The 27,993-nt window shown below is 41.4% G+C and overlaps 3 protein-coding genes across 6 annotated transcripts; 2 read left to right on the forward strand and 1 right to left on the reverse strand.

Annotated features, from left to right (window-relative positions):
* Nucleotides 1–389: 389 nt before the first annotated feature.
* UPB1 (beta-ureidopropionase 1) lies at nucleotides 390–14,360 on the forward strand. Of its 2 annotated transcripts, none has more exons than XM_042828709.1 (10): nucleotides 390–530; nucleotides 1,021–1,192; nucleotides 2,655–2,742; nucleotides 3,512–3,606; nucleotides 4,389–4,550; nucleotides 8,280–8,449; nucleotides 9,838–9,919; nucleotides 10,714–10,756; nucleotides 11,862–12,016; nucleotides 14,117–14,360. In XM_042828709.1, exons 1-10 carry the CDS (start codon nucleotides 430–432, stop codon nucleotides 14,198–14,200), a joined length of 1,152 nt encoding a protein of 383 aa, XP_042684643.1. In that variant the 5' UTR covers nucleotides 390–429; the 3' UTR covers nucleotides 14,201–14,360. The 2 variants fall into 2 exon arrangements, with proteins under 2 accessions (XP_042684643.1, XP_042684644.1); XM_042828710.1 differs by having other exon boundaries at nucleotides 391–520.
* Nucleotides 14,361–15,258: 898 nt separating this feature from the next.
* On the reverse strand, nucleotides 15,259–24,139 carry GUCD1 (guanylyl cyclase domain containing 1). Of its 2 annotated transcripts, none has more exons than XM_042828711.1 (6): nucleotides 23,929–24,139; nucleotides 22,507–22,591; nucleotides 20,906–21,071; nucleotides 20,058–20,149; nucleotides 18,386–18,627; nucleotides 15,259–17,907 (listed from the first exon to the last, which is right to left on the reverse strand). In XM_042828711.1, exons 1-6 carry the CDS (start codon nucleotides 24,137–24,139, stop codon nucleotides 17,816–17,818), a joined length of 888 nt encoding a protein of 295 aa, XP_042684645.1. In that variant the 3' UTR covers nucleotides 15,259–17,815. The 2 variants fall into 2 exon arrangements, with proteins under 2 accessions (XP_042684645.1, XP_042684646.1); XM_042828712.1 differs by lacking the exon at nucleotides 23,929–24,139 and adding an exon at nucleotides 23,665–23,773.
* Nucleotides 24,140–24,200: 61 nt separating this feature from the next.
* On the forward strand, nucleotides 24,201–27,715 carry SNRPD3 (small nuclear ribonucleoprotein D3 polypeptide). 2 transcript variants are annotated; one of them, XM_042828881.1, is made up of 4 exons: nucleotides 24,201–24,246; nucleotides 24,629–24,778; nucleotides 25,546–25,738; nucleotides 26,550–27,715. In XM_042828881.1, the coding sequence occupies exons 2-4, from the start codon at nucleotides 24,653–24,655 to the stop codon at nucleotides 26,609–26,611; spliced, it is 381 nt and encodes a 126-aa protein (XP_042684815.1). In that variant the 5' UTR covers nucleotides 24,201–24,246; nucleotides 24,629–24,652; the 3' UTR covers nucleotides 26,612–27,715. The 2 variants fall into 2 exon arrangements, with proteins under 2 accessions (XP_042684815.1, XP_042684814.1); XM_042828880.1 differs by having other exon boundaries at nucleotides 24,204–24,278.
* Nucleotides 27,716–27,993: the final 278 nt, after the last annotated feature.

Here is a 27,993-nt window from a genome sequence, read left to right on the forward strand (position 1 = left end):
TTACTCCTGGCTCACGATCAGAGTCTCACTGCAACTAAAATGGGCACACACACATCCGTGAAAACTATTGTCATTTTATGATCTCCTTCCTATTTCTAAGCCTTTTTATTGAATGCTGCCGTCATAAAAAGCTCCTAAAAATGTTCTGCTTTTAGATTAGTTATTTCTGAGGCTGTGGAGCTGCCCCAGAAGTGAGAAGTGACCTGGCGCGACCACATCATTGCTTCTTTAACCATTTGGGGCATCTCAGGTTTAACCACTGAACAACCTGAGGGCCTTAAATCCCCCCCTGCAGCCCACAGTGCTGAAGTCTGGGCCACCATAGTGGGGAGGCTGGGGAGAAAGGGGAGTGGCCACCAGGACCCAGCAAGGGTAAAGTCCAAGGGGCTGCGTGCCCAACGGCCTCTGTGTGTGCCCAACAGCCAGGCCATGGAGGGAGAGCTGGAGTCACTGGAGTCATGCCTGGAGAGGCACATCCCACCCCAGGACCTGGCCGAGGTGAAGCGCATCCTCTATGGGGGTGAGACGAGGTGTGCTGCTGGGGATGGACAGCTGGGGGGTCAGGGGGAGGCAGTGTGAGGGTAGGTGGGCTGAAGGGAGGAGGAAGGTTGACGTTGCAATGAGGTAATGTTATCCAAGAGGTCTTTTCCAGCTTTAGTGATGCTATGATTCTAAAAGGGGGGTCTGACATGAGGGAAAACAGGTTGGGAAGGTGCACATAACCTTCAGGGCTAGGTAGAGAGGTCTGTATGCGTGCGCTCCTTGATTTCTGTAGTAAATAGCAATGTCTGGAAAGCACAGTTATGGAGGGAATGACTGAGAATTTGCTGCCATGGAGCTGGGGTCACACACAACCTGGCTGCTGCCTGATTTCCCTTATCTGACAGCTGTGTGACACAGGAGCTTGGAACAGCAACGTCTTCCCAGGGCAAGGTGACACGTGCGATCGTTTTGGTCTGTTGCATTGCAGAAAAGGAGTGCATCTTATCTTGAAATGTCTTTGTTTCATCTTCAATCTAGAAAACTTAGCTTGCCAGCGGCTGCTCTATCATCTGCTCAACAGAGAGATTTTGAACTACAGGGCTACGGATTTGATGCTGCTCCAGAGCAACTGAGAAGGCCGCGTATCGTTCGAGTAGGGCTGGTGCAGAACGAAATTCCTCTTCCTACCGACACAGCTGTGGCAGTGCAGGTACTCAGGCTGTTTGCATGTACCTCTTATTTTTACTGGTTGTTCCATCACAAAATGTCTGCTGGCTGTCTGGCAGCATAGGACCCATCACTATCTCAGTAGAACGCACTGTAAGAAATCTGAGTGACCCAGGCAGTTCTATTTTTTCTCAGAACCATCTCTCCTGTTGTGTTTACCCAGTGAATTGCCCAACCTGCGTGCAGTTTTTCCAAAGCTCAATATTTAATCACAGATTTTGTAAATGAAAAGACATTGCCTCTAAAGTGAAACATGAAAAATGGTTTACCTGAAACCAAAAAAGGTGGCAACCTGTGGAAACCACAGTGCTGTACTTGTTATAATTGAGAAGCATTCCCTTATAGGAAAATCCATTACAGCAAATACGGATTAATGAATCTTTGTGCATTATTCTTTGTCCTGCAGTAAACCAAATGTTATTACGTATTGACCAGTATCATGGACATGAAAGCATGGAGATGAGGCATATATAGAGAATTTAAAGGAAAATGTAACATTTATCAAATCTCATGGGGTAATAGTTTTGTCCACCAATAGGACAGAACATCTGCAAGGCAGTTTATTTTGTAAAGACTACATGTCATGAGAGCAAACAGGTGATTTGGGATGTGGATCGTGTTTGTGGATTCTTTGTGGCATCTATGGAAAAGATACCAGTTTTTAAATGATTTTCCATTAGCAACAATTAGGTAACTATTTAAATAGCTGTACAGCTGTTGAGTTTGTAGGTCCCTGATGACTTGTGTGGTATTCACTTGTTTGACACATGAAAGTATCAATACAAAGCACAGCACCTATGCTTATCTTTAACAAGAACATTGAAAGAAAACAGTACTTTGATACAGTGTGTTTTGACTAATGAATAAGTGTTTTGATGTTTTTCTTGGTAATGATCTACTTACCTCTTAGGATAGAGGGATTGAAAAAATAGTTTGGAGTTAATAACTCATAGAGAGTGTCCAAGATCCACGTGTCAGCAGGATTCAAAGATAACTGCAAAAACTGACTGTCCTTACTCCCATCTTAAGTTTCTGGGTACTTGACTTTGAATACAGATTTACATAACACTCTTCTGTACTGTTTACAGTGACCAATAAAAATACATTTTTTGCTGATTCTTTTCAGATTTTTACCCATTTACTAGGCAATCAGCAATGAAGTGCCATATATTTAGGTGTTGTAACCATGGAATTAGGATTCTAGTATCTGGCTCTTTCTATTTTCAGCATCTAAATGCTTAAAAAAACCCCAAACATCTATATCCAGCTCTTCAGATCCCAATTCTCTTAGGAATGTTGACTTCTTGAGTTATTCCCTCTGAAAGCAAATGGACTAAGTATAGAATGATATAAAAAAAATAATAATGTGAACAAAGTTTGTGAAACCAGGATATTACTGCACAAGTTACAACATTTTTTTATAGCATGATGCTTCTTGCAATTAGGTGGCTGCACTGCACAGACGAATTGAGGAGATTGTGGAAGTAGCTGCAATGTGTGGGGTCAACATCATTTGTTTCCAGGAGGCTTGGAGTGAGTACTTGCTGTGATTCTTTGTAGATTGTCAGAGGTCACATTCCTTCTGGTTCAACAGGTATCCTGTACTGGATTTATGTCTTTTAAGCAAACAGCAGACGTCTTCCCAGTATAACAGTTGAATGTTACTGGTTTGATTTCTGAAAGAAAAGAAATACAAAAAAAAAAAAAAAAAAACCCCACACAAAACAAAGAATCTTTGTTGGCAGAACTATATAGAGTATATATAGAGTATATCCGTGGAGTCTGTTGTGCTGAAGGCTGGATTTGCTACAATGGTGATATTTATAGGCATGCCTCATGTTACCCTTTGTGATCTTTTCCTCGTATTTTTCCTTCTAAAACTTTCTTTCATCTAGACAGATACTTTTAAAATTAATAAATAAATCTAACTTTAATTAAAGCAGAGTATTTGAGGCTAAGTGGCTTCTGGAGGCCAGAATGAAAATGAAGGTCTAAATTGTGAACACGGGTGGTTCACAGAAAGTGTACTCTGATGACAGGGGTTTATTTTGGATCTTTACTTCCAGTAGGACTGTCTTCACTAAGCGCATTGTTTCTCTTCTGCTTTGGCCTGTGTGGGTCCAAAACTCCTCATCCTTGCTGAAAATATTTTTAAATAGCTTTTCCCTTTAAACAAATAAAACAGTTGAATCATTTGGAAGTGTTTGATTTTTATCTGTATTCATGGAAACAGAAGCACCTCTGTATTTCTTGAACGACGTGAACACTTTTGTAAATCTTGCCATGCGTTCATGTTTTCCAGCCATGCCCTTTGCTTTTTGTACAAGAGAGAAGCTTCCTTGGACTGAATTTGCTGAGTCAGCAGAGGATGGGATAACAACAAAATTCTGTCAAGAGGTAAAATGAACAAATGGCCTCAAACCCTTCCCAGCTTCCCCATCCGTCTATAACCACCACTGATTAGGTTAGATTTCTTCTTATGCTATGAGAAATCTCCAGTTCTCTGAAATCAGTTTTCATCTTCTTTGTGAAGACATGGACAACCACAGCTGTGCTCCATATTTATTTTTCAAACCAATCTGCCTTTTGCCATGGGAGGTATATGAAATTGCCCATTTAACTGTTCCTGAATGCTATACATATTTTTTCATCCAGGTATTTTTAATTTGGATAAACACAAAAAGATAAGAGGTTTGAAGGAAGGGTGGCAATGTGCTACTAAACTGGCAGTCAGAAGGTGCTGTGTCTTACTTGCACCTATGTTCTTTAACATTAACCTTTCATATGTAACAACGTTTGAAATGTTTCTAGATCTTTAAAATAGTTTTCAGCTAGCTGTGGTGTTAAATATATACAAGAATGAAAGAATGGGAGTGGAATCAGTCTCCCATTGAACCTGTGAATGGATTCAGTTCAGCTCCATGGCTTGAGTGTTGCAGTTAGATGCACTGAGCACCTTGTATTTCTAGCTGAAGGATTCAGGTGGAAAGCTCACTCTGATGTACCCATCTTTGATGAAGGCAACACTGGCATGCTGGTGTGGGTTAAGCACAAGCACTTCAGAACAGTCAAAACAATGCACAAGATGAAAACTTCTTTTAATGCTTATGAACCACAAGTGAAAATAATTAATTATCTCAGGCTTGTGTGTAATAGAGGAATTGTGTTCGTTTGTGCAGCTGGCAAAGAAGTACGATATGGTTGTGGTGTCTCCAATCCTGGAGCGAGATGAAATACATGGAGGAACTCTGTGGAATACTGCAGTGGTCATTTCTAACTCAGGAGCTCTCCTTGGCAAAAGTAGGAAAAATCACATTCCAAGAGTTGGAGATTTTAATGAGGTAAGGTGCAGTAGTCAAGACCATCAAGCTGGTGTAACCATGCAGCTCTTGTTTGTGTCACCATGTGTTGTATCAGTCCTATTGGCAGGAAGTGTGACGTAGTTCTAGAAAATGTGGTTTGCTAAGCATCACATTGTTTTTTCCTCGGGTAAAAATATATGAAGATAATTTATCAGAAGTAGAGTGCAATGACTGTTAAAGCACGAACATTGAATCTGTGCCACATATTCTTCTTTGCCTCATGGAAACCACAAAAAAGTTGAGGATCCTTTAAAAATAAACTTTTTTTTTTTAATCACAGCTTCTTTATGTTACCTGTGCATGGTTGGCTCAGTTTTTACTTGTAAGCATGTCAAACTTGCTTTAATTCGGAGAGCATTTGTTTCGTGATTCATGCATGAGCATTATTTGCAGACTTGATCTCTCATTCTCTCTGAAATTGTCATGGAAATCACAGTTCTTTTGCAGTTATTCAGTTTCTGTCAGTGGAATCTCTTAATTAATTAATTTTTTAATTGCATTTCTGGTTTATGGCACCTTCTGTTCACTAATCACATTCCTTCCACTGAAGCCCACACAAGTTTTTAAGGCTCTTCACCAGAATCAGCTTCAGAAACTAACTCAGTGAAGGCAATGTCGAAACAACCTGACTGATCTGAAATGAGTTTATCCATCCATAGAATTATCAGAAGAAAGATCAGGATTAAAAATTAACCAAAAATCTAAAAATACATTGTCTTACCTCACTTAATCTCTCCTTGTCAGCCGAAGTGAGTGATTAACAGAGCCCTTTCTTCAGAGCCTGTTGTGTGTATGCTTACAGTTGCTGTTGTTGCCTGTCTGAGTGCAGTAGACTGAGGCTTCAGAATCGGGACTTACTTATTTTGCAAGTTATTTTATCTTGAAAATTGGTATTCAAAAACCTCTGGAAGTTGACCTGCTCTCCTAGGCCTGGTCAGACTGGTCTGGCTTTCTTCAGAGGAGGATGTTAATAGGTTTCCTCATAATGGATTTCTGGCACGAGTCTGTCAATCACCAGGCTTCAAACTTTAATTATTATGTTGATTTTTATTATTATTTTATCAGAGCTGCCTTTTAGCAAAACAATATCTAGGCAGTGGGTTGTGGAGCATCAACGGATTGCAATAATATTCGTGTTTACAGCTATGAAACTGTAACGAAAGAAAGGCACTTTGAAAGTTAAAAACTACTTTTACTTTTCCACATAAAGTATAGAGTTTCACTGAGTGTTTTGCATAATTGTAAATTAAAGAATTATCACAAAGCAATCTATTATATTGCCAGTACACTATAATGATTCGACATTTCTTGTTAGAAGAGCATTAAGTCCATTTTCTTCTGAGCTGAGCAAAGCTGATAGAGGAATTTTAGCAACAGACGAGACTATGGGGAAAGCTTATGCTCAGCTCTGCTATTTTGATGTTTTGTTCTTTATCAACAAAGCTAACCCCTAAGGAAGGGTTGAATTTGAAATGGTTTTTTTATGGCTTGTCTCTGTGGAGCAGATTGGGAAAGGATCCTTGTTAAGATCATCCTTGATGAATCAGTGAGAACTAAATGGACGGGAGAAAGAGATTGGTCTCTAACCTATTCCGCCGTGTGTGGGAGGACATATAAATAAACAAAAATCAATCCTTCTTGAGACATCACCGTTTGTTGCTGTGGAGATGACTGTGACCTCTGGTGGAGAATAAAGAATAAGGACTGATGAATTCCCTGAAGCAATAACATTCTTGTTTTTCTTCTCCTCTTGTAATAAAGGAAAACTGAGAATAGAAGAAAAAATGGAAATATATTCAATTGGCAGAATTGTTTTGAGAAAGGATTACTTGGGCGCTCACCACGTGGCATGCTCTCTAAGCACATGAAAGGAGATGAAATCTGTGCCCAAGGGGCTGCGTGATTTCAGGAGAGCTGATAAGAAGTCAGAGCCTGTCCCATTTACTGGGCAGAGTGAGCCTCTATCCCACCCTTCCTTCAGAACATGACTCTTCACCTCTTCCATCATGCCATTCTCTCACACTTAGGTGAGACCCTGGTTGTCCCCCAGCAGTAACTGTGCTTCCTCATGTTGGGTCAGATGTTGTGTTTCAGTTTCCTGCAATATCAGTGGCAGCAGTTGGTACAGTGGATGATCTCAATAAAAACTGTTTTACAGTGCACCTTTCTTGTATGGTAAGAGCCACACCTCGCTGTGTCAAACTGTTGGATTACGGTCTCTTTGCTGTCTCTGAAATCATCACAAAGGGATGATGTTAGCAATAACTGGCCTCTTCATTTCCAGTATCCACAGACATTATACTGGGGGTGTTAGATAGAGTGCTCCTGTCTATTCCTGTTTCTTATCTGTGGATCTTTTATCAGTGCCTAATCCCTTCTGAATCTGCTGACGCTCCCTGCTTTCACAAACTGGTAGAAGCACATTCTATAAGTGTTCTGCCAGCTGCTTAAAAGTAATTATTTTGGTTTAAATCAGATACGAGTGTTATTTCAGTGGCTGCTGCTGCTCTTCTGGGATTTCTGTTTTCATCTTATCCACTGCCTTTGTGAAGCTGTAAATCTCACTCATAATCACCCTCAGCCTTCTGTCTGCAGATCAAAGAGGTGCAGCCTTTCTAGTTGCTCCTCAAAAGGCAGCTGTGCCATTCCCTTTGTCATTTCAGTCAGCTTTGCTTATTCCATCTCTAATACATCCTCACTGAGATGGAAGCACTGGAACTGCCCAGCTTACTCAAGCTGTGGGCACACAGAATTCATGTAAACCAGCAATACTGTGTTTTCTTCTACATTTCAGATGCCTGAGATTTTCTTGGGGTTTTGATTACCAGTGTACACTAAGCAGGCAGCTTTCAGTAACTCCACACATTCCTTTCCCGTGTCTGTTTCTGCAGGTTCCCTTTAGAGTTTGTCTCTCTTGATAGCTGTTAGTGATGCCCTACCCTTGCCTTCACCAGTGTCTTTTACAGGAATTGGTGCATATCTTACTGGAAGGCAATGTTTGATGTTACAAGAGGTTTGCAGCATATGGTAAATGAGATCTTTTAAGCCAGCAATTGGCTCCAGTTTCTTTAAGGAGTGTTCTGTGGATTTATCCTGTGATTTTCCTGGTAGTTCTTCCCAACCACCTGTTAGCAATTGTCATATAGGAAATGTAAATAAGTAATCTTAGCCATACACTGATATTACCTAGGCTGTCCACAGAAATGTTGCGTGGCATTACATAACAGATAAAAGTAAAAGAATTCCTTGTTCTTTAAACAGAGCATATCTTCTCTCTTTCTAATGAGACTTCAGAGGATTGTAATGACTTAGGAAGATTTTGTTATGTGGTGGGAGTACTAAGAGATGTACCTTAAATTTGACAATACGTGAGTTGATTTTGACCTTCTGTAGAATTCTGTAGTGCTTCTAGTTTGAGGTGTAAGTCAGCCAGTGCTGATGGTGTACTATAAGGGAGGCAGAAAGGGCCTTCAAATGGGTCTCAGTACATCTTAGAGCCACTTCTTGCTGACTACTCATTGCAGTGAGTACTGAATGAGAAGTTTTTTCCTTGCTTGTGGTCTCATAACTTGAAGCTGGTGACTGGAAACTGTGATGTATCCAAACAATGTTGGAGGTCTTTCTTTTTTTTTTTTTCTTTTTTTTTTTAGTAGTCTGCCTTTGATTTTGGATCCATTTATTCATGTATTTATTTATACTTTTTCGTAGTCTACTTACTACATGGAAGGAAATACAGGACACCCAGTATTTCAGACACAGTTTGGAACAATTGCTGTCAATATCTGCTTCGGGCGCCATCACCCCCTGAACTGGCTCATGTACAGTTTGAATGGAGCAGAGATCATCTTTAATCCTTCAGCCACCATCGGAACACTCAGGTGACAGACAAGCTGCTTTAGGCTGTTACATAAGTTCTCATTTATCTGAATTTCCAAGCCCCTCACTGGAGTCTCAGGGTCACTTTGCAGAGGGCTTGGAATCAGAAATACCACCTCCATGTTCTGTCTTCATGGAGGATTCTGCATTCTTCTCCATCTGGGATTTTGGTCTATCAATCTGTTTGCAGTCACCAGTTCTCTTCCAGTACTTTAGTTGCACATCTGTGAGTGTTTGGTCTCTGAGATAGTTAACCAGCATCCAGCTGGTCTTCCGAAAGCTACAACATTTAGACTGGCTACATCATATTTTTGTCTTGTTTTGGCTGTAGTAATTTACAGTCAGGTTTGGCTGGCCAGGTGATTATGCATCCTTCACCTGGAAGCCAGTAAGTATGGTATCAAATGGCCTTCGCTGACTGTCATTGAAACTGCCCTTGGTAATTTTTAATGTAAAAGATAGGATCTCACTTAGGCTGCATAATATTTGAAAATGTCCTTTGAAAAGAGTTCCATGAATGCACAATGCTTTTGGGGCATTCATGTCACTACTAGAATAATGTTTGTGATGTTGGACTACTTACATCCCATTAGGAGGAGAGCAAATAGAGATTACCCTGTCGTCATGCAGCGCTTGATTGGTACTCTGGGTGCTTCAGGCTCTCCTAATTATTGGCTTTCACTTGATTGTTTTTAAGCACATAATTTTTATTGCAGGAAGAGGACTCTTGAGACCTATGTAGAAAACTGTCTCAGGGGGTAGCTTCTTGTCTATAGCCTTTTTTTCCTATCTGATTTCTTCTGTGAAATTGTAATTTGCTGGAGCTTTTCAATAAAATCCTTTTTTCTTAGAAGAGCTGGCAGCCAGACTCAAAGCAATTGAGAAAAAAAGGCAATAAAGCAACTCCTTTCAATCAGATCCCATGACCTTCTCAAGTAAGATTCTGGAGTTTGACTGGGAGATTGATGACAGATACTTGCACCTTGAGTAGCTGCACCTTGCCTTAGCGCTCAGAATCTGGCAGGTACATGCTGTCAGGAGTATACTGGAGGTATCACCTTTGTTTTGGAGCTCTGAGTAGTTCCAGACCTCCTATTAATCTGATAACTATATCAAGCTATTTAATAAAAAGAGGACTGTTTCTGCTCTAAACATCTGTCAGAAATGAAGCACCTGTTGGAAAATAGGCGGAGGCTTGTGAAAGAGCTGTTTTATTGCTTATTTCTCAGATCTTGGTTTTATGTCAGTGTCAGGAGATTCTGATTATTGAACAGGATCGGTCTCGGTCGCTAACTTTGGCTTTTTTGACAGAAAATGTGCAATGCTGTGCACATAATCTCAGTCTCTGCAGAAGACAGTGAATGCCAGCCTTCTTTTCTGTGTATTGCAGCGAGTCCCTGTGGCCAATTGAAGCACGAAATGCTGCCATAGCTAATCACTGCTTCACGTGCCCCATCAACAGAGTGGGAACAGTACGTATCGTTGCTTTATTTCATCTCTTCATTCAAGTATTTCGGAGTAATTCAGCTGAAGGTAATGAATACCATGAGAACACCTGGGTTCCTCTACTGTGTGAGGCCCCTTCTCTCAGTGCTTTTAACATGAAGAGGAGCAGTGACTGAGAACTGCCTTGTTGCTGGCAGTCTACTTGTTGCAGCTGTTTTCTACTCTGAAGCTGTTCTCTTTGTAATCAGCACTTGCCCCTGTTGCTAATTCCTCTAGTTTCTGTGGCAATGTGACAATTGTTTTAGCCAGAAGAACTGAATATGAGGCATAACCCCAAGTCAGGGCTCACTGCAGTTTGCTGTTATCCAGGTCCAACCTCCTTCTGGACACAGAAATGCTATAATCAGAAATAATGTTGCAAACAACAGGTCATTCCTGTCTTTGGATTCATCCAGATATTCTGTGTTCTTTCATAAGGCTCTTTGCAGAAATCCAGATTTGTTCCTGCAGTTATGCAAATACCCTTGCCACATTTTGTCACCTGTAAGAATGGGATTAATTAAATGTTTCTTCTTTTGCCCTTCTTGGAGTTGTAATGAAGCATGTTTCCCAACATGTGTGAACAACAGGCAGTGGTACAAAAATGTGTTTGTCTCTAGTCCCACCATAGAAACAAGGTCCCTCTGATGGCTGACTTTAGATAATCAGGAAAGTCTTAATAGATGCATATGAACTTCCACAGTAGATGTGGTAGACTTGTAAGGTTTTCTCGAATGAAATGGATCTATGCTGCCACCTATGGATTCCTTCTTGTTCACAGGAATACTACAAAAACGCCTTTACTTCTGGGGATGGTGGAGAAGGTATGTTCAGAAATTGCACGCAGTGCTTGCTGATAACTTGTTGTGTAGAGTCTGAAGAATGAGAGCTCTCTTACAAGTGTCTATCCCATGACGTCTGTGTTAGCCATACTTAAGACTGCTGCTTTGTAAGCTGTAGAGAAGCACTTCCAACTAAAGGTGGTGGTACCATGCCATGTGGTCACCAGTTTTTTTTCTCGAGGTTCCTACATGTTTGCAGAGGGCTAAGTTTGGGAGTCGAGGCAGTACTGGGAGACAGAAATCCCACAAATTAATCTGTTGTACAAGTTCAGGGTTATTAACCTTAATAGCACCAGCCTGCATCACCAGCTAAGCCATTTTGCCCCGATTCATAAATCTGTTGGGGTTAAAGAAAAGCTTATAATTACATGAGGGAGACTTAACAGCAACATTGGTGTCATGACTGGTGAAAAACTTAGGTCTGAATGGCTTTCCATGGAGAAATATTCTTGGCTAATTCTATTCTGTTTTTCATAACTTCCAAGTGAGGACTGGTTGAGAAACCAAAAAAACCCAACTGATTATAAGTAATGAGTAAGAAAGAGCTGTGGCTGCATCACAGTTGCTGATATCCATTACGCAGTGGTGCAGTGTGTGTGGCTGGTGGTTGGCACAGTTTGGAGCTGTACAGTATGAAGTACATTTTATTTCCTGCCTCAAATTTCCATGCTTTCACCTCTGATCTTGCACTAAAAATTCTAAAATACTAAAACTCTGACTGTTTGGGAGGTTTATGATTTGACAATTAGCATTCAATTAAATTCTTGCTTTCATTTTTTATTTATTTAGGCATTTAGTGCAGCGGCTTAGTAATGGGAAAGCATCATGCATTATTTAGAAGCAATGCAGTTAGGTTTTTCTTTGTATTTGTTTGATAGGTCTGAAAGCTGTACTGTGCATGAACCAGAACTCATGGTCAAACTTGCAGTTGTCTTAGGGTTGTACTGTAAACTGCTTGGGATGAGATATTGCTTAAAGCACTGCAAAAGGGACAACCACAGGAAATTGAACCAAGTACTGGGGGAGCTGCATGTGGAGCTGTGTAGTTATTTGCAAGCATTACACGCTTATTAAACTTCTCTTTAAGCACACCATGACTTGGGCCATTTCTATGGCTCAAGCTACGTAGCTGCACCAGATGGCAGCAGGACCCCGGGACTCTCCCGTACTCGGGATGGACTTCTTGTTGTAGAGATGGATCTAAATCTTTGCAGACAAGTCAGTGACAAATGGAATTTTAAGGTAAGCCCAAATATAAAGAAATGCCTGTTTTTAAGAACAGTTTGTGTATGATATTAGAGCAAACAAGTTTTCCTAGCAGTCGTATAGTGTTACAACTGTTAAAAGGCAGCCTTTCTTCAGCAACCTACAGCTTAAACTGTGGAACCAATTGAATGTTTTGGAGGATGTTGTGGAGGCTAAAGGTATAAATGGATACAGATAGGGAATAGCCAGATTCAGGGAAACTGGGGAAATAGCCTTGAAATGAAGAGTTTACCCTTTGGTCCTCAAGAGCTGATTGCCAGAAACTCTGAAAACCAGTAGGGGAAACATGCAGTTTTCTTATGCAGTGTACATAAACATTGGCCAGTGAGCTGAGATGGATCTTTGATCTGATTTTATGTGGAGCTGTTGATATTCTTATGGGCTTTTCTTGTCAGCTGTAGTGACTTTTGTATATGAATGTGCAAAAATCTGTTGGTGATAACTTTCTGGCCATGGGGACATGCACGTGCTACAGAGGAAAAAAGAAGCATAATTTCTTTGAAGCATCCTGACACGCTTTTGAATTAATCTCAACCAGATCATGGCAGTTGCGAGCCTTTCTGCGTGATTTAACAAGGTTTAGATGTTTTGAATTCTCAGCCAAAGGTAACTTGGATCATGGTGGTGGTAGGTGGATGGTTGGACTGTATGATCTTCGAGGACTTTTCTGTCCTTGATGATTCTGTGGTTCTATGAATTTGGAGTATCTCCAGCAGCAGAGCTCAATTAAGTAGTTCTCACCTCAACTATTTAAAATAGATAATCATTTGTAAGCAATGTTGACATTTTAGTTAATCATTTCTCAGCTAGAGACAAATTTCCCTGTGGGTGCTGCTCATCTGTATATAGGCATTAAATGGAAAAGTAGTTTTAGGTCCTTTTCTGTACAGAGTTGCATGTGATGTTTTGCAGGTGTGTGGTAGGCATATGGTGGTTGGCTTAATGGACTTAAGTTGTGCTGTGAAATCCCCAGGCTTCTGAGTCATGCAGGCATTTATTTAGTTCTGCTTTACCACTGAAATCTTAAGCTATCTTTGCAGAGCTGGGATGTGTCAGGAAGCATATGGAGCATTGCAGAGGCATCCAAACAAAAGCAATGGTATTAATTAGGGGGAAAAAAAAAGCAGTAAAAGCAGTTAAAGCAAAGCACTGACCTTTAGCTGTGTGGTATAGAATATTTTTATTTTTAATTCAATTGTCGTGCTCTCAGCATATTACAGTTTTCTGTTGATGGTGTGCATTACTCTCATTGGTCTTTTGGCACGTGAGGCATAGCTGTGGCTTTTGTTTGTATGACTGGGGTTTTCTATATCATTTTACTCTCATTTGTGGCTGAGATAGAGATAGTACTTCAATATGGGGAGGATGAGGAAGTACAGAATCATCATTTATCCACTGCAGAAAACCTTTTGTATTGTGTAGGCACTTATTAACTTGTCCCAGTATCTGCTACTTACCAATGAAACCTGAATGGGACATCAGTGTAAGATTTAAGATTTATCAGCAACAAAACAGTTATACAGGTTGTCCTCATTACATGCTGGCAAGAAAGAAGCATTTCACATTGCAGACTGTGCACTTGGGAAGAGGATACCAGAATGCAAAGTGCTGTATCTCAGTATCCTAGCTTCCTGCATCATCCAAATCAACAATATTTCGTGCTATTAAGGGATGAACTGAGTGTAAACCAGATCCCCTCAGTGACACATATTCACACTTACTGCTGGCAGTTGGGTGAATCAGTTGTCAAGGACCAAATACAAAGACACAATTGCAGGTATGCTCCTTTTCTATCCCTGACATAACTTAAAAAGCGAATGTTGTTGATGAGTAAAAAAGCAAGCCTGGTTTTCACCTTCAGCTTTCAGCTACCCAGGATGCTAAAACACAGCTTTAAGTCAGCAGACTTGAAGGACTTTCACTTTGGAGGTTTGCTTTTTGACTGAATTCTCATCTTACTATTTAAGTTAGTTAATAATAGGCCTACATTAAAAATCCAACACATGGTAGATACTGCTTTTTTACAGACATTCTTTCATAGCTAACTGAACTGAAGCTTTGATTTTCCTTTTCCAGATGACTGGTAGATATGAAATGTATGCAGACAAGCTCGCTGAAGCAGTCCAACCTTGTTTTACACCCAACATAATTGGGCACTAAGAGAGATCAGCTCAATACAATCACATGGTACATAGCAAATGAAAAGGTACAACTTGGCATTGATTTACTGTGAATTACAAGTTGTTATTTTCATGTTATTTTAATTCTCTGCAAGTATTAAAGTTCAAAACTATGTGAAGTAAAATAATTTAAAAATGGATTCTGTTTGTTAGTTCTTTTTTGTTTACACTAATGATTCCCAACCTTTGTTCCTTCTTAGAACTCTATTCAATGAAGAATACATCGATACAAAATGGTGATGGCATTTATCCAGTATTGTGTACAGGGCTGCATAATTCGATGGAAAGGAGATAAAAAAAAATTTTTTACACATGCTTTTTAATATGTTGAGTTGCATGTGTCTGTTTGCTTTTGCTTTCCAATTTATACACTCTACCCAAATGCATAATTTGAGGAGAAAGGAGACATAAACCATTTTCATGTTTTTTTTTGGTCGGGTTTTTTATTTGTTTCTTTATTTCTTTGTTTTCAATTGCCACCCATTTAATGCAGTTTTGCTAGAGCTAAGTAACATCCTGTACATATCCTAGATGTTTGGAGATCTGTGTGTCCTGTAAACCATCACTGCTGTGGTTCTTTGTATTTGCTATCACACTATATATATTTCAGCTGTAGCTGGACCACTGCCTTGGATGGCCTCCTCCAGGGTCCAAAAGCAGGGCTGAAGGCAGATGCTTTTAACACCTCCAGCAGCTTGGTGCTGTGCTGAGAGACAGAAATGGAAGCAGATGCTCATGTGAATGGAAAGCCACGGAGATGCTGTTAATGTATAGTTAATGCATGGACTATTAGTGTATACTGAAAGTTTGTTTTGCAGAGCTCAAGTGATGGAGTAGGCATTCAGGAAGTACAGGAGGAATAAGATTTACAGCTTAGTAGGTATTAATACATATCTGAATCAAACATTTGATCTCCTAAAGAGGAGAAATCCAAATAACCATTTAAGCTGTACCAGTGAAGTATATAATATGCCCTCTAAAGATTTTCCAACATTTTTAATAATAAACCAGTAAATAAATACACCTGCTACATCATGCTACAGGGTTATCCATGACTTTAAACCTTTATTGAGAATGGCTTAATTACAAATAAAAATATATTTATGTATAAAATCCCTGCATGTAAAATACCCCCTCCTTTGCTATGGACAGCATGAAAGAAACAAAGTGACTGACTGCACATTTTCAGAATGAGTGTTTAGATGGATGATCTTCCCATGGAAAACAACGTGCCAGAAAATGCAGGAGTTCTGGACACTTGGCCAGCGAGTTTCTTTGTGGCCTGAATTTGTGTCATTTAAATAGTCACCTTTTTGCTTTCCTTCTGCTTCTTCCTCGTATTTTCATCTCTCATTACCATATTCCACTTGGCTACTGGAGATCCTGTTGCAGTGAGTGGAGCTCTCATTTCATCTGTATTAACTCAAACAGCTTTGGTTCTACATATTTTCAATTCTGTACATTTCAGACCATTTAGCATGCCCTTAAGTTCATGTTTTATACATAAGCTCCAGATTCACGTGTGGAAGCTGATGTCAGTTTTGTATCATCTTTTCTAAGTTGGTTTTTTTTTTGCTAACCAAGCCTGCTCTAAAAAAATAAATTCTGTGGCAGTTCAGTGCTACTGAATGGACTACCTGAAGGAAAATGCCTGGGTTAAGAAAGTACTTTTATCAACCTGTAATTTACATAGCTGTTAATTATTAACATAGTTAATACAATCCCTCTAAGCCAAACATTGTGAATTTGAACATGGATATAAAATTTCCAGGTCCAGCAGCCATCTGCTGACTGCTGCTGGAGGGACCAGAAGGCGTTATCTACTGCAGGATCATTTTCTGGGTTTCTATAAGATAGTGGTTCTGCTGCTCACAGATACATCCCAGTTTTTACTCATTTTGCATGGACAGCTGCCAGAATGTAATCCAGCTTCACTCCTGATAAAACAGGATCAGGTACACTGAGAGTTTCTTATTGTGTACAGTTTGTTCAGAACTTCTCAAAGCCTGCTGCATTTCACGTTGCTGTTTTTTTAGCTTCTGTACAAAGCAGTGCTTTTGATTTTACTATGCATACTTACTACATGCTTTCCAGATACTTTACAGTAAGCCAGCAATGGTAGAAGATGGTTTCTCCTAGAAATTTTCTAATGCTGAAAGTATTCCCCCACTGAATAGCAATATCCAGTTGTTGTTATTCCACACAGTTCCAAAACCTTTCCTTTCCTAACAGTTCCTTTCCTAAAGCCATGACAAAGGTGTGAGATCTCTGCCTAAAGTGCAAAACAAATTTTGCCAGCTGTACATGAGTACTAACAATTTTACCTACCTGTCAGAAATTGTGATGGCCAAATCTGAAGTATGTGGCTATTTCTACACTTTCACAGTGCTCCTCAGCACAGTCACTAAACCCTGGCAATACATGACAGGATTGTGAATGGGCTACTAACAATTTGACTTGAAAATGTTTGAACAGAACTCCCACTTCATCCAAACGCAGCTGTAGTATAAGTTTTGGTTCTGTTTTTTGTTACTGTAGCAAAAAGAAGCTCGTATTCCCTGTATTCTTAATTGATTTAAGCTCTTCTGAGAAGCTCACTAAATGAACATAAGTAGGAAAGTTTGGCTCAAAATATGGTTCAGCATTTTAGTTACAATCTAGTCTCACTTGTTATTTAAAATTTACACACAAAACGTACACTACTAGTGTGTGGATGATTTCTGTATTTGCTTCATAAAGGTATATTTAGACTTGGGTGCATCAGAAAATTGTACCCATGAGTGCCATAATGCCTAGAGGATTCTGCAAAGTGCAGTGAAGACTCCTAGGTCCAAACAAATATCCTTAAACTTTTGGGGTAATACAGAGCTCTAGACAGTCACCCGAAAATATTTAGCCAAAAGAGATGGAGTTTGCAGTGCAAGGGAACAATCTCAGTGGCTGCTATTCAAAACTTAACCCAATGGTATCATAAATGCTAAAACTGTGCATTTTATACATGGAAAGTTTCCTTGAGTAAATGTTTCACTCCCATAATACTGATAGGCCAACAAGGCAATTCCACTATCTGAAAGTAAGGTGGTTTAACATCAGTATTTCTTTGTTTCATAATTCCCTGCTGAACCTCAGATCCCTAGACTGAGGATGAAGATCAGCCCAGATGCTTTGAAAGAGAATGTAACAGGTGTTGTCTATTTTTTTTCCTGCTCTTGTTTATCTAAACCTATGCATCTATTACCAAGTGTTGAAGTTCATAGATTTGGTGCTTTTTTTCCTCATGTGTATAATTTGAAAATAAGCTCCAAGTGAACAGGCTTTGGGCCTGTATTTCAAAACTGCTGTCAAATGTGCAGTGTTAAAAATGAGGGGAAGAAAAAAAAAACCTATGACATACATTGCAAAATCAGATATTTCATCCGGAATAAAAAGGTAAAGACAGCATTGCAATATAGTCCTATCAATGTCTATAAAGCCTCCCTCGTTTAAGATCCCACTGCAGTTCAGGAGGAAGGTCTCTGCAGGGGGTGTCCTGAGACAAGCAGCCAGCTGCTGTGCAGGCTGCACCAGAAAGGACCAGAAGTAACAGCTGTGGGTGTCAGCTGTCAGTGTAGATGAACAGAATATCCTCATCCGTGCCATAACTTCTCCTGGCTTCTTCAAAGTTTCTGATGCTGGTGCAGCATGTCCCTGTATAAAAGAGGAACAAAGTGTTAGTAAAAATTCAGAAGACGCCTGTGAGGGGCTCTTTTCCTGGGTCTAGCAGACTCTACAGAGAAAAGTAACTAATATACTGACTAGGTTTATCAGTTTGTGTTACAGCTTTACTGACTGTAGTTTATCTTCTCATCTCAAAGGCATTGCTCACAGAAGTAATGCTGTGAATAGGTATTAAATTGGTCATCTTGCTATACTCAGCACAAAGGTACAGTTCAGTACCTCTCCAACCTCTACCAGTTTGCTAGAATCTCAGTGCCTCAAGTAAATCACAGAACAAATTGGTGCACTGATTTAACAAATGCTGCAAAACATATTCTGACAAACTGCTTAGTGATGCTTGAAGTACATGTGTGCTAAAATGGGAAGTCCATATTAGTGTGGCTTTGCATCATGGAAATGTTAGTGATGAGGTGGTTGAGAATTCACCCAAAAGGAGCAGGCTACTTACGGTCAGCATAGGCAGGGTTGTTGTAGTAAATACTCCCTGAGGCTGTGTTGTAGCCACATAACACAATGAAATGGCCCTGGTAGTCAGGATTCCTGCAGAAGCACTTCTGTCCAATGGGTAGGAAGCAGCAGTATTTGACAGGACTTGAGCAAAGGTCACACAGTAACAAGACTGCATTCACTAGGACAATGGCTACGTGACCTTGGGACAGGTGTTTTTGGATGTCTTGAACTGTTACTGTGCTGTGGGGGAAAAGAAAAAATCAGATGGGTTTTCAATGAAGTTAAAACATCCAGGGTTTGCTACAGAGACAGCCTGACCAGATTCAAGGTCTTTTGATCTCACTGCTGTTTCTGAAGTGCAGAGCAACAGCACTGGATTCTGAAATGCTAGAAATATAACCTCTGAATGTATTAGATGTCTGGGAGAAGAGTATTAAAGGAACTGGCAACTTAGTAAGTAACTTGAGAGACTTGAGGGAAAGTCTCAAGTGAAGTGTTCCATCCTGCCATTAGAACTTGATGGTTAAAGACTGTATGCTAACTTAATACATGCCCAAATTTGTCTCTGTCACAAATATGCATATTGTGCAGATAGTTTCCACTATCTGGTTCTTTTGAGGCTGTGTTTCTATACAACCTCCACAGAGAACAAGTGTTAATGAATCATGACCTAAAATCTCATTTGTTAAAAGCTGTCCTTCACTGTTTATTCCAGATGCATTAGAACTCATCTCTTTGATGTGTTTCAGACACAGGGCTGTGTGTTATACATGACTGAACTTGTGCTTTTTCATCTTTCCAGAGTTGCTTCTCCTCTTTGATGCCCCAAACTCAGTACTGCACAGGTAGATGTTCACTCTGTCCCTGCCCTGATCAAGGATGTGATCCTTGAAAGCAAGATGGACTGACTGTCCCTTCTCTGTTGATGCAGCTTTAGTTAACAGGTGGTGCCATACAGACTCTGTATATGTGAAAAAGGACACTTAATTATTCTGTTAGTTAAAAGTTGCATTGCAGCATTCAAATAATGCCCTGGTACAGGCTATGCTGTACCCTCTTTTCTTAATCATTCACCCCACTCTGACAACAGCTTCACTACAAAAAGGGATACAACTCAAGCTAAACATGGACACTTTCAGTTGTTTCCCATCTAGAGTGTCACTGTCAGTTGTGTAACAGTTCTATAATTTTTTGTCTTCTCCTGGGTTTACAGTTCTTTCACTTATTTCATCCTCCCCTTGGCAAAGGCTCATATGCCATCTTTTTCTATGTGCTTCTGTCTAGGAACAGAGACCTATGCTCTTTGCATAGCTCTAGGAGCAATGGGTTGTGTGTCCACATAGCATTTTCCTTAATTCATATTACAATGGTACTTAACAGTGGCCAATTAAAGCACTGAAAGCATTCCCTACAGGTTAAGCTTAATGGAAAATCAAATTCAATATGTAATAGTCAACTCCCATCAGCATTTTCAAATCACTCCGTTGTCATTATTGCTCCTCAGACTTCACTGTTAAGTCTTTATGTCCATTCTTTCAAGACATTTAATAAAAAGACTAATTCACAAAAAGGCTGAAGGTCTCATTCCAGTCTGTCTTTCACCAGTTTATCTCAGTGACCAACAAGAGACCCAGAGTCTCCAACATGAAAGGAGAGAACAATAAGCTTACCACTTCTCCACCTGCACCTTGGAGGCTTTGGCTTGTGCAAAGAGCTGATTCACTCGATTCTCTTCTGTGTCAAAGTGCTTCCTGTAAAATGACTGGAGACAACAGAAATTGTGAACTGGAATGATGTTCACTTAGGTAATTCACCATTTACAACCTCTGCTGGCAAGGCCCTGTATACGTTTTTGATGAGGGGATAAAAGCTCTCTCTCCCTCAGTTTCACTGCTAATAAGAATCCTTGCTCTAAATTATCACTTTAATTTCATTCCTGGTCACTTAGTGTTATAATTTCCAAGCAGTGGCTATTCAGCTGCCAACATGAGGCAAGTCTCTCTGGTTTGTACTGGGCAGAAGGCTGCATCACAAAAGCTACTGCTGCTGTAGGTGCTCACTAGCAAACTTGGAACAGGCCAAGCTCTCACAGACACAGAGGCTGAGCTGGTCTCTCACCTCTAGAGGTGGATCCTCCAGGTCTGGGCTGAGTCATGGTGGTGGGGAAAGTTGGAAGCTAGCACTGCTTCTGCCCAGGCTGTGCCTGTTCTGTAGGCAGGTAGAGGGCTTCAGTCTCCAAGGCTGTTGAATAATCTGTAACTTGTCGTGAATGCTACATGGAAACTTTTTTTTTGTAAAAAACCAAAAACTTTATATTATGGAATCAAAGATGTAAAAAAAGATGGGAACGTATCTAGTTTCTGCTTTGAAACTGATCCATACCAGTTTGGGCAGTGGGCAAACCTTCTTTCCAGGAACTATGGCTAACTGGCAGTAAGACAGCAGAGGCACTTTAGCAAGTTGCATAGGGGTCCCTCTTACAACTGCCTGCCATTTTGCAGTAGATGAAAATACTAACCTGATTTTTGTAGCCCTTGTCCACTCCAAGTGTCTGGGTGCAAAATTTATGCTTAACACCAAAGTGCCGCATTAGGTAGGCCAGGTCAATAGTCCAGATACTCTTTGTTAACCGGAGTTCTTGGATGGCTTTCTGAAATTCATCGTTGTCCAAATGATCCAGGTACCTATGGTATCAGTAAAGGTAGGGGAAGGGAAGCACAGGTCTTAGGAGAAGCACAGTATGTGCTGTAGCCCAAACCTCCACATCCACGGGACAGAAAAACCGATACAATGGGCTTGGCTAAGAAATACCCACAAAACAACCCACAAAAGAGCCACAAAGTTAAGGGAAGGAAGCAGAGAATACACAAATGGATTTATTTCTGACTTTTCTTATTGGAAATATGCAGGTAACTCAACTGCTTTATAGTGCTAGAAGTATATACAGGATGCTGGACAATAGACAAGCTATACTGAGCAAATACAGAACTATCCTGAAGGGCTTACAGTCTACATATACAAGGTTAATAGAGCAAATGCAGAAGGGAGCATTAAAGACTAAAAGCTGCTTCAAGCAACAGATGAATTTCAAAAGGAGGAACTGGGAGGAAGTTGATAAATATTCAAAGGAAGCTTGCTTAGTCACTGATGACACAAAAGGCAGAAAGGGGGAGATGAAGTTCTGAAGAAAGCTTGGGACGGGTTGCCAAGGGGTGGGGAAGGGCAATTACAGAGAGTTCTGGAGGTCAAAACAAATGGAATTAAATGAAGAAAAACAAAACGTGGAATTAAGGAAGCAGGGCAAACAAGGTCAGATTGGCAAGGTGAGAAGATTAATCTTGAACGCTGAGTTTTGGACAGACTGGTGTGGCAAAGAGGTTAAAGGGAATGAAGAGGCAGAGGTTACAGAAGTCAAGATGGGAATTACCAGCACACGGACTAACGTCTTGGCAGAAGGGATGGAGAGAAATGAAAATCTTCTCCTTCATATCTACTAAGTGGACATCTAAATAGGTATTTCTCCTGCACCTAAGCTCATGTTCCTCTGTGGAAGGAAAGAGGAGTTCAGCAGGACAGCTACAGGTTCAAAAAAAGAAAAAAGAAAAAAAAAAAAAAGATGGCAATATAGTGCATAGCTGTGAAGTTGAAACCACTCCTGGAACAAAAACCATTCGCCCCACAGCCTGGGGGCTCAGCAGGACAGAGACAGTATACTCAGAAACTAGGATAAACCTGCCCATTGCATAACGATATAGGAAGGAATTATGTGACTTGCTGTGGCAAATACCAGTTCTGAATTGTAACAACAGGAAAGAGGGATAACTTCTTATCAGCTTAAGCATGCCAGACTGCTTCATTGTTAGCTCAGTGCTGATCAATCAAAACAATTATTCAAAAGGTCTTAAGTTTGTCTTAGCTTGTCTTTCCCCTTTCTTCTGGATTGCTGTGCTAGGCCCTGGCAGCAGTAATTCTCCAAGGGTATTCAGGGATATGTGCTCTTGTAAGGGTAAGCAAAATTCACAGCTGCTCCAATATACCTCATCTCCCTGGATATTGCTTCCTGACACCCTCTCCCACGGGTTGGGTTTTCCCACCCCTTCCAATGAAAACAGCACTTACTGTAGCACCATCCTGGAGCAGGCCAGCCCGCAGTCCCAGTGGTACAGCTGCTGAATGACGGGCACTTTCAGCTGCACGCATTCAACTGCAGTGAAAACACCCCATGTGAGTAAAATGTAAAAGCTGTCAGTGCTTATATGGGAATGGTTTTTTGTACTTCACCATTCCAAGTCAGCTTGTTCTCAGCTCTGTATTCTATGCCACAAAAAGTCATAGGTGAAATGGGTAGAAAACAGACACAGCCATGATCTCTAGGCAGTGATTTCTTACAAGCCCTATCGATTTCAGCCTCTTCTACTGCTATGTCTTTTTCCTTATTGTAATTTTTTCAGATAAGACAGCTCACAAATGACACCATTTGGCCTTTCAGAAAAGGGCAAAGGAAGAGGGACAAAACCCAATCTCTATCAAGAAGTTCCGCAATACCAGTAATTCATCCCTTGTAGTTCATTTATGGGTGGTTGTGGTGGTTTCAGTTTCAGAAAAGCCCGGATTGCTTGATGGACTGAAGTGTTTCCGCTTGGCATTGCAACTTCAAAGTCAATCCAAGTGAGTTAATCATAAAAGGCTTTTCTTAATGACTTTACCTTCAATCTGGAGCAGACCCTTGGAAACCTTTGCTAATGCAAAGTCAGCTACGTTTCTAGATGGGGATAAAAAGCATTCAACATCCTGGGGGGCTGGTGTAGTTTCAATGCAGCTTTATTTGTAAAACTTTATGGATAATGTTTTGCAATTTTAAATTGTTTTCTCACAGTTATGGCTTACTGCAGCAACAAGCCAACGCAGTGCATTTTCTCAATCATGCCACCAGGTTTAATCATAACTTTGAAAGCTGGCACACCCATTGGTGTATTCAGTGTTTGTTAGCATCGCCAATTATACTTTAGTCTCCCAAGAAAATAACAGACCCCCAAATCCCACTTGAAGAATCACAGAATGGCCCGGGTTGGAAGGGACCTCAAGGATCACGAACCTCCAAACCCCCTGCCACATGCAGGGCTACTGACATCCACATTTAATACCAGACCAGGCTGCCCAGGGCCCCATCCAACCTGGCCTTGTACACCTCCAGGTATGGACGGGGCATCCACAGCCTCTCTGGGCAGCTGTTCCAGCACCTCACCACCTCATAGTAAAAAACTTCACCCAACTTACAGCTCTGCAAGCACTGGCGGTGTGTTAGCAGTCGGTGACCACCCAGGGCCCCGTGACACCTCCACAACTCACAGCCTTGATTCCTGCTCTCCATACGCGCTGGCTCCAACGGTAACAGCCAGGCCGAGCGCCGCCCGGCTCCCATCCCCGCCCCCCGCAGAGCTGTCAGCTCTGTACGCCACGGCCCGACGCTCGGCTGTAAACAGGGCGGAGCGCTCTCAGGCCGCCCCCAGACGACGCTCCCCGGGCCGCAGCCGCACTGACCTTCCTGCGGAGAGGGCTCTCCCGGCTCCCGGGGGCTCCTCATGGCGGCGGCCGCCCGCTCACTGCCCGCCCCGCCGGGCCCGGGGCAGCGGCATGCTCTGGTGCGGCGCCGGCTCCTCCTGGCTGCGGAGAGGGCGGGCCCTGGGGCGGCCGCTCGGAGCTGGGAGGGAGGGAGCTGAGCCCAGGAGGGCCAAGAGTGCGGCGGAACCATCGTGCCGAGGCGCCGCGGACTGGAGGGGCGGGAGCGGAAATGGACCAGCGCCGCTGCACTTCCGCTTCCGGGGCGCGGTGCACGGCGGGAAGGCGGAGGCCATTAGGGTGCGTTTGCGGCTCTGGGCGGTTGGCGGGAGGTGAGTGTCGGTGGGGGGGCTGGCTGCGGGGGCTGGCTGCGTGCCATCAGCTTCTGAGGGCGGTGGGCAGAGCTTCGAGCGCGGTAGCGGCGAACTGAGGGGGTGGGCCGCTCTCAGCTTTTCCCGCCTGGCCGGGCCTTGGGGCAGGCAGAGGGGTGCGCGCGGAGGCCGCGTGTGGGGAACGCTGCGTTCTGTCGGGCGGAGCACTGAGTGCTGCGGCTGTGCAGCTGTGTATTGTCAAAGCAGCGAGTTTTTCTTCAAGAAAGAAAATTATTTCCTGTAGTCAAAGCCGAACTGCAAAACAACTCGTAGTTTGTTTCTTTTTTTCTCTTTTATTTTTTTCTTCCCAGGAGTAGAGCCGCAGCGCTGCAGCCATGTCGATCGGAGTGCCCATTAAAGTTCTGCACGAGGCAGAGGGCCACATTGTGACCTGTGAGACCAACACCGGGGAGGTGTACCGTGGGAAGCTCATTGAAGCTGAAGACAACATGAATTGTCAGGTGTGCAGCTCAAGATGGATGAAAAGAAATTCATCTCATCTAATTTTGGAAACAGTCACACCCAGCTGGGCAGCGTGGTTAAAGACCTTTGCTTTTAGTCTTAGGATAAATAAAACCCTTCTGCTCTATGCACTTACAGTAACGAAGCAAATTCCAGATAACTGAGCACGTCAAAGAGGACAGAATTGGGAATTCATGTTCCCAGTTCTTAAGATTTTCCTCTGTGAAATCCTTTTCTCAGGAGTTCTTTGCTTATTGTCTCTCAATAATAAATAAGCCTGGTCTGGTGGTTGGCGACCCTGCACATAGCAGGGGGGTTGAAATTCGATGATCGTTGGGGTCCTTTTCAATCCAGCCATTCTATGATTTATGAGCTTAGAGCTGTGTCTAATATAGATTACTTTAAGGCATTGCAAGAGGCTTAATTTTGATTGACTTCACTCAAGTCGTAGTTGAAATCAAGATGTTTCCTTAATAGCTGAAACTTGTCAAACTTTATTAAAACTATTTGAATAACAAAACAAAACTAATTAAGCAATGGGAAGAAGGGGCAAATAATGAGTTTGCTTAAATTAAAGCAGGCTTTAGAGTATGTTTAAATGATCATAGATGCATTATATCACAGCAGCAGTTGAGAAGGCAGTATGCTTGACAGGGCTTTGAGTTTGTTACGTGAATCCTGGTTGTGTATTCCACAAGCAGGAGTAGCGGGAGTCTGAAACTATGTTTAAGGCCTCTGAGACCACAGTCTGATCTTCACTTTCCAGATGTCCAACATAACAGTGACATACAGAGATGGGCGAGTGGCGCAGCTTGAGCAGGTGTACATCAGAGGCAGCAAGATACGGTTTCTAATTTTACCAGATATGTTGAAGAACGCTCCTATGCTGAAAAGCATGAAGAATAAGAACCAGGGGTCTGGAGCTGGCAGAGGAAAAGCAGCTATTCTCAAAGCTCAGGGTGGGTACAATGTGTTTGTGGTCTGGTGTTTTCCTCCCTTGCCTCCCCATTTTGCTGAACAGGAACTGGGAAGTTTTCATCCCTAACGCTAAGCAAACGTGAGCTGTAAGAAGCTGAATGAGTGATGGCAGTCAAGACTCAGACTGCTTGATGTTCAGGAATAGTAAGTGGCCTTGCTAGAGTTGCATAAAACTTTAGCTTTGGTTTTCTTGTAAATATGGCTGTTTGGACTGCCCAAGGAAGGATCTCGGTGTTCTTAAGGTTTTAAAAAATATGGAAAAAATACTAGGTTGATACTTAAAGAATTTTGAATCAGTAACTGTTAGCCATTCTGCAATTCATCTCCTTTCATATAATTTTCATGTGAACAGTCTCATTATAGCAAGACAGAGAAATAATCATGGGCTGTGAAGCCCTTGGTTAACTGTAGCAAATGCAGTAAGGATGTGTGGGGAGGTAACATCTGACAAAACACAGCGAGTTGTGTCACAGATTTCATGAAGAGCAGGAGTTCTTAAATCTCAACGGCTACGAATTCATGCAGATTAGAATGAGAACAAAAGTGTGTTAATATTTCATTGCTCTTAATGCATACTCTATGTTATAAACAGCAAAGCTGTGTAGCTGTTGGTTACAGTTGTTTTCACAGAAAACTTCTACTTATTTTATCACTTCTGAACCGCATACTATAGCTTGGCTTCCATGCTTGCAAGGAAGAGACTGGGAGTTATTTGTATTTGGTTTGTCAGTTGTTGAGATAAACACAACGTTGCATCACATTCATGTCATCCCTGATGTTTTCTTTCTTCAGTGGCTGCAAGAGGAAGAGGCCGTGGGATGGGTCGTGGCAACATCTTCCAGAAGCGAAGATAATTTTGGCCTTGACCAATATGCTTTTTTTTATTAGAGGGGCTCTTAATTTGTCTACATATACATTGGTAACTTCTGTTTAATAAATGTTTCTGACAAAACCTTGTCTGCTGTTATATGACAGAACTCCTCATAGGCACACTGGAGTTCTGGCTTCTTTCTGTAGCTGGCAAATGCATTGGAGGTTGATTTCAAAGTGAGTTGTCTAGAAAACAGTGGACTTGATATCTGGATTTGACTTCTTTGGATTTTTGTGTGATGCATTGAGTTTCAAAGATCATCTTGCTTCTCCTTTTTCAGTACTGCTGTTACCCTCTAAAGAAGGCATTCTTGATGAAGAATTTTTAAATGTCGTTTTAAAGTTGTGCTAACATCTGCATTTACAGAACAACCAACTTGAAGCAACTTCTAGAGAAGCTTCATATGGATCTATAACAAATACAGGTCTGTCTTCAAAGCTGTACATTGAGCTTGTATTCTTGTATTTCTTACTTCTGTCTTTGGATGCAGGGAAAACTTTTCATTAGAAACACACAACTGATATTTAGTAGACAGACCATTTTAGCCTGAGTTTGTATTTGCCTGAAGTGATTTGATTCTGGCTGTATTGGCAGTTATTTGTTTTCTTACTGATGCCTGGGCAGAGAAGCCTGAATATGGAAGAAAAAAAATAATTTTCAAGCATTGATTTGAAATGTTTCTTATGAATCTAAAAGATGTGCAGGAAAAGTCACAGAAATTGTTATCCATTACGTAGGCTAACCTTTTGAACAGAACTTAGGCCTGACTCTAGCTTCTGTTCACATCTGTACACGATCACATAGTTCACAATCTCATCTGTAGGAGGCCAGATTTAGCTGTAGCTGTAGCTTATTTTTGCTTGAAGTACCATGTATCTGTCTTACTAATATTGATGGTTGAAATATTTAAATTGAACTCCTGTACCTAATTGTACACTTCCATACAGTCATCAGTCTATACACGTATGGATGAGTCCTGCTTTTCTGCTCTACTGTGTAAAGACCCTCTGTGTGCAGACATGGAAGTTGAACTGATGTACTCATCTGTTGAATTGTCTGTAAATAAAGCAGTGTTTGATTAGCAGGGGTTTTGTAGTGAGCTGCGCTTTTTTGAGGGGGGTCAGTGGTGATCCTAAATATTTGCATTAGGAGCACCTGTAAAATGTCTTTGTGGTGTGCTTGGGCTTAATTATAGACTTTATTGCTTTCTTGTGCCTGCATGAGGAACCTGTCCAAAGGTTTCCACAAAAGAACAGCTGTACAACATTACATGTGAGCCGTATTCGTATTCAGGTGAGCAACCTGGAAGGGTTTGGTGGTGATGTTTATCACTTTCTTGTGGAAATGTGTTCCTTGAATCTGCAG

The sequence above is a fragment of the Centrocercus urophasianus genome, unplaced genomic scaffold, assembly GCF_019232065.1.
Source record: "Centrocercus urophasianus isolate 14NV4802_14NV808 unplaced genomic scaffold, USGS_Curo_1.0 seq_30, whole genome shotgun sequence".
Classification (NCBI taxonomy): Eukaryota; Metazoa; Chordata; class Aves; order Galliformes; family Phasianidae; genus Centrocercus; species Centrocercus urophasianus.

Bases quoted from the DNA above. Each gene is read 5' to 3' on its own strand.
- UPB1 (XM_042828709.1), top strand. From the start codon at position 430: ATGGAGGGAGAGCTGGAGTCACTGGAGTCATGCCTGGAGAGGCACATC. The intron at 1,193-2,654 runs GTACTCAGGCTG...TCTTGCAATTAG, and splicing joins ACACAGCTGTGGCAGTGCAG to GTGGCTGCACTGCACAGACG. The intron at 9,920-10,713 runs GTACGTATCGTT...TCTTGTTCACAG, and splicing joins CCATCAACAGAGTGGGAACA to GAATACTACAAAAACGCCTT.
- GUCD1 (XM_042828711.1), bottom strand. From the start codon at position 24,139: ATGGTTCCGCCGCACTCTTGGCCCTCCTGGGCTCAGCTCCCTCCCTCC. The intron at 21,072-22,506 runs GTAAGTGCTGTT...CTGATACCATAG, and splicing joins TGCTCCAGGATGGTGCTACA to GTACCTGGATCATTTGGACA. The intron at 17,908-18,385 runs GTAAGTAGCCTG...TCTTTTATACAG, and splicing joins CAACCCTGCCTATGCTGACC to GGACATGCTGCACCAGCATC.
- SNRPD3 (XM_042828881.1), top strand. From the start codon at position 24,653: ATGTCGATCGGAGTGCCCATTAAAGTTCTGCACGAGGCAGAGGGCCAC. The intron at 24,779-25,545 runs GTGTGCAGCTCA...TTCACTTTCCAG, and splicing joins AAGACAACATGAATTGTCAG to ATGTCCAACATAACAGTGAC. The intron at 25,739-26,549 runs GTGGGTACAATG...TTCTTTCTTCAG, and splicing joins AGCTATTCTCAAAGCTCAGG to TGGCTGCAAGAGGAAGAGGC.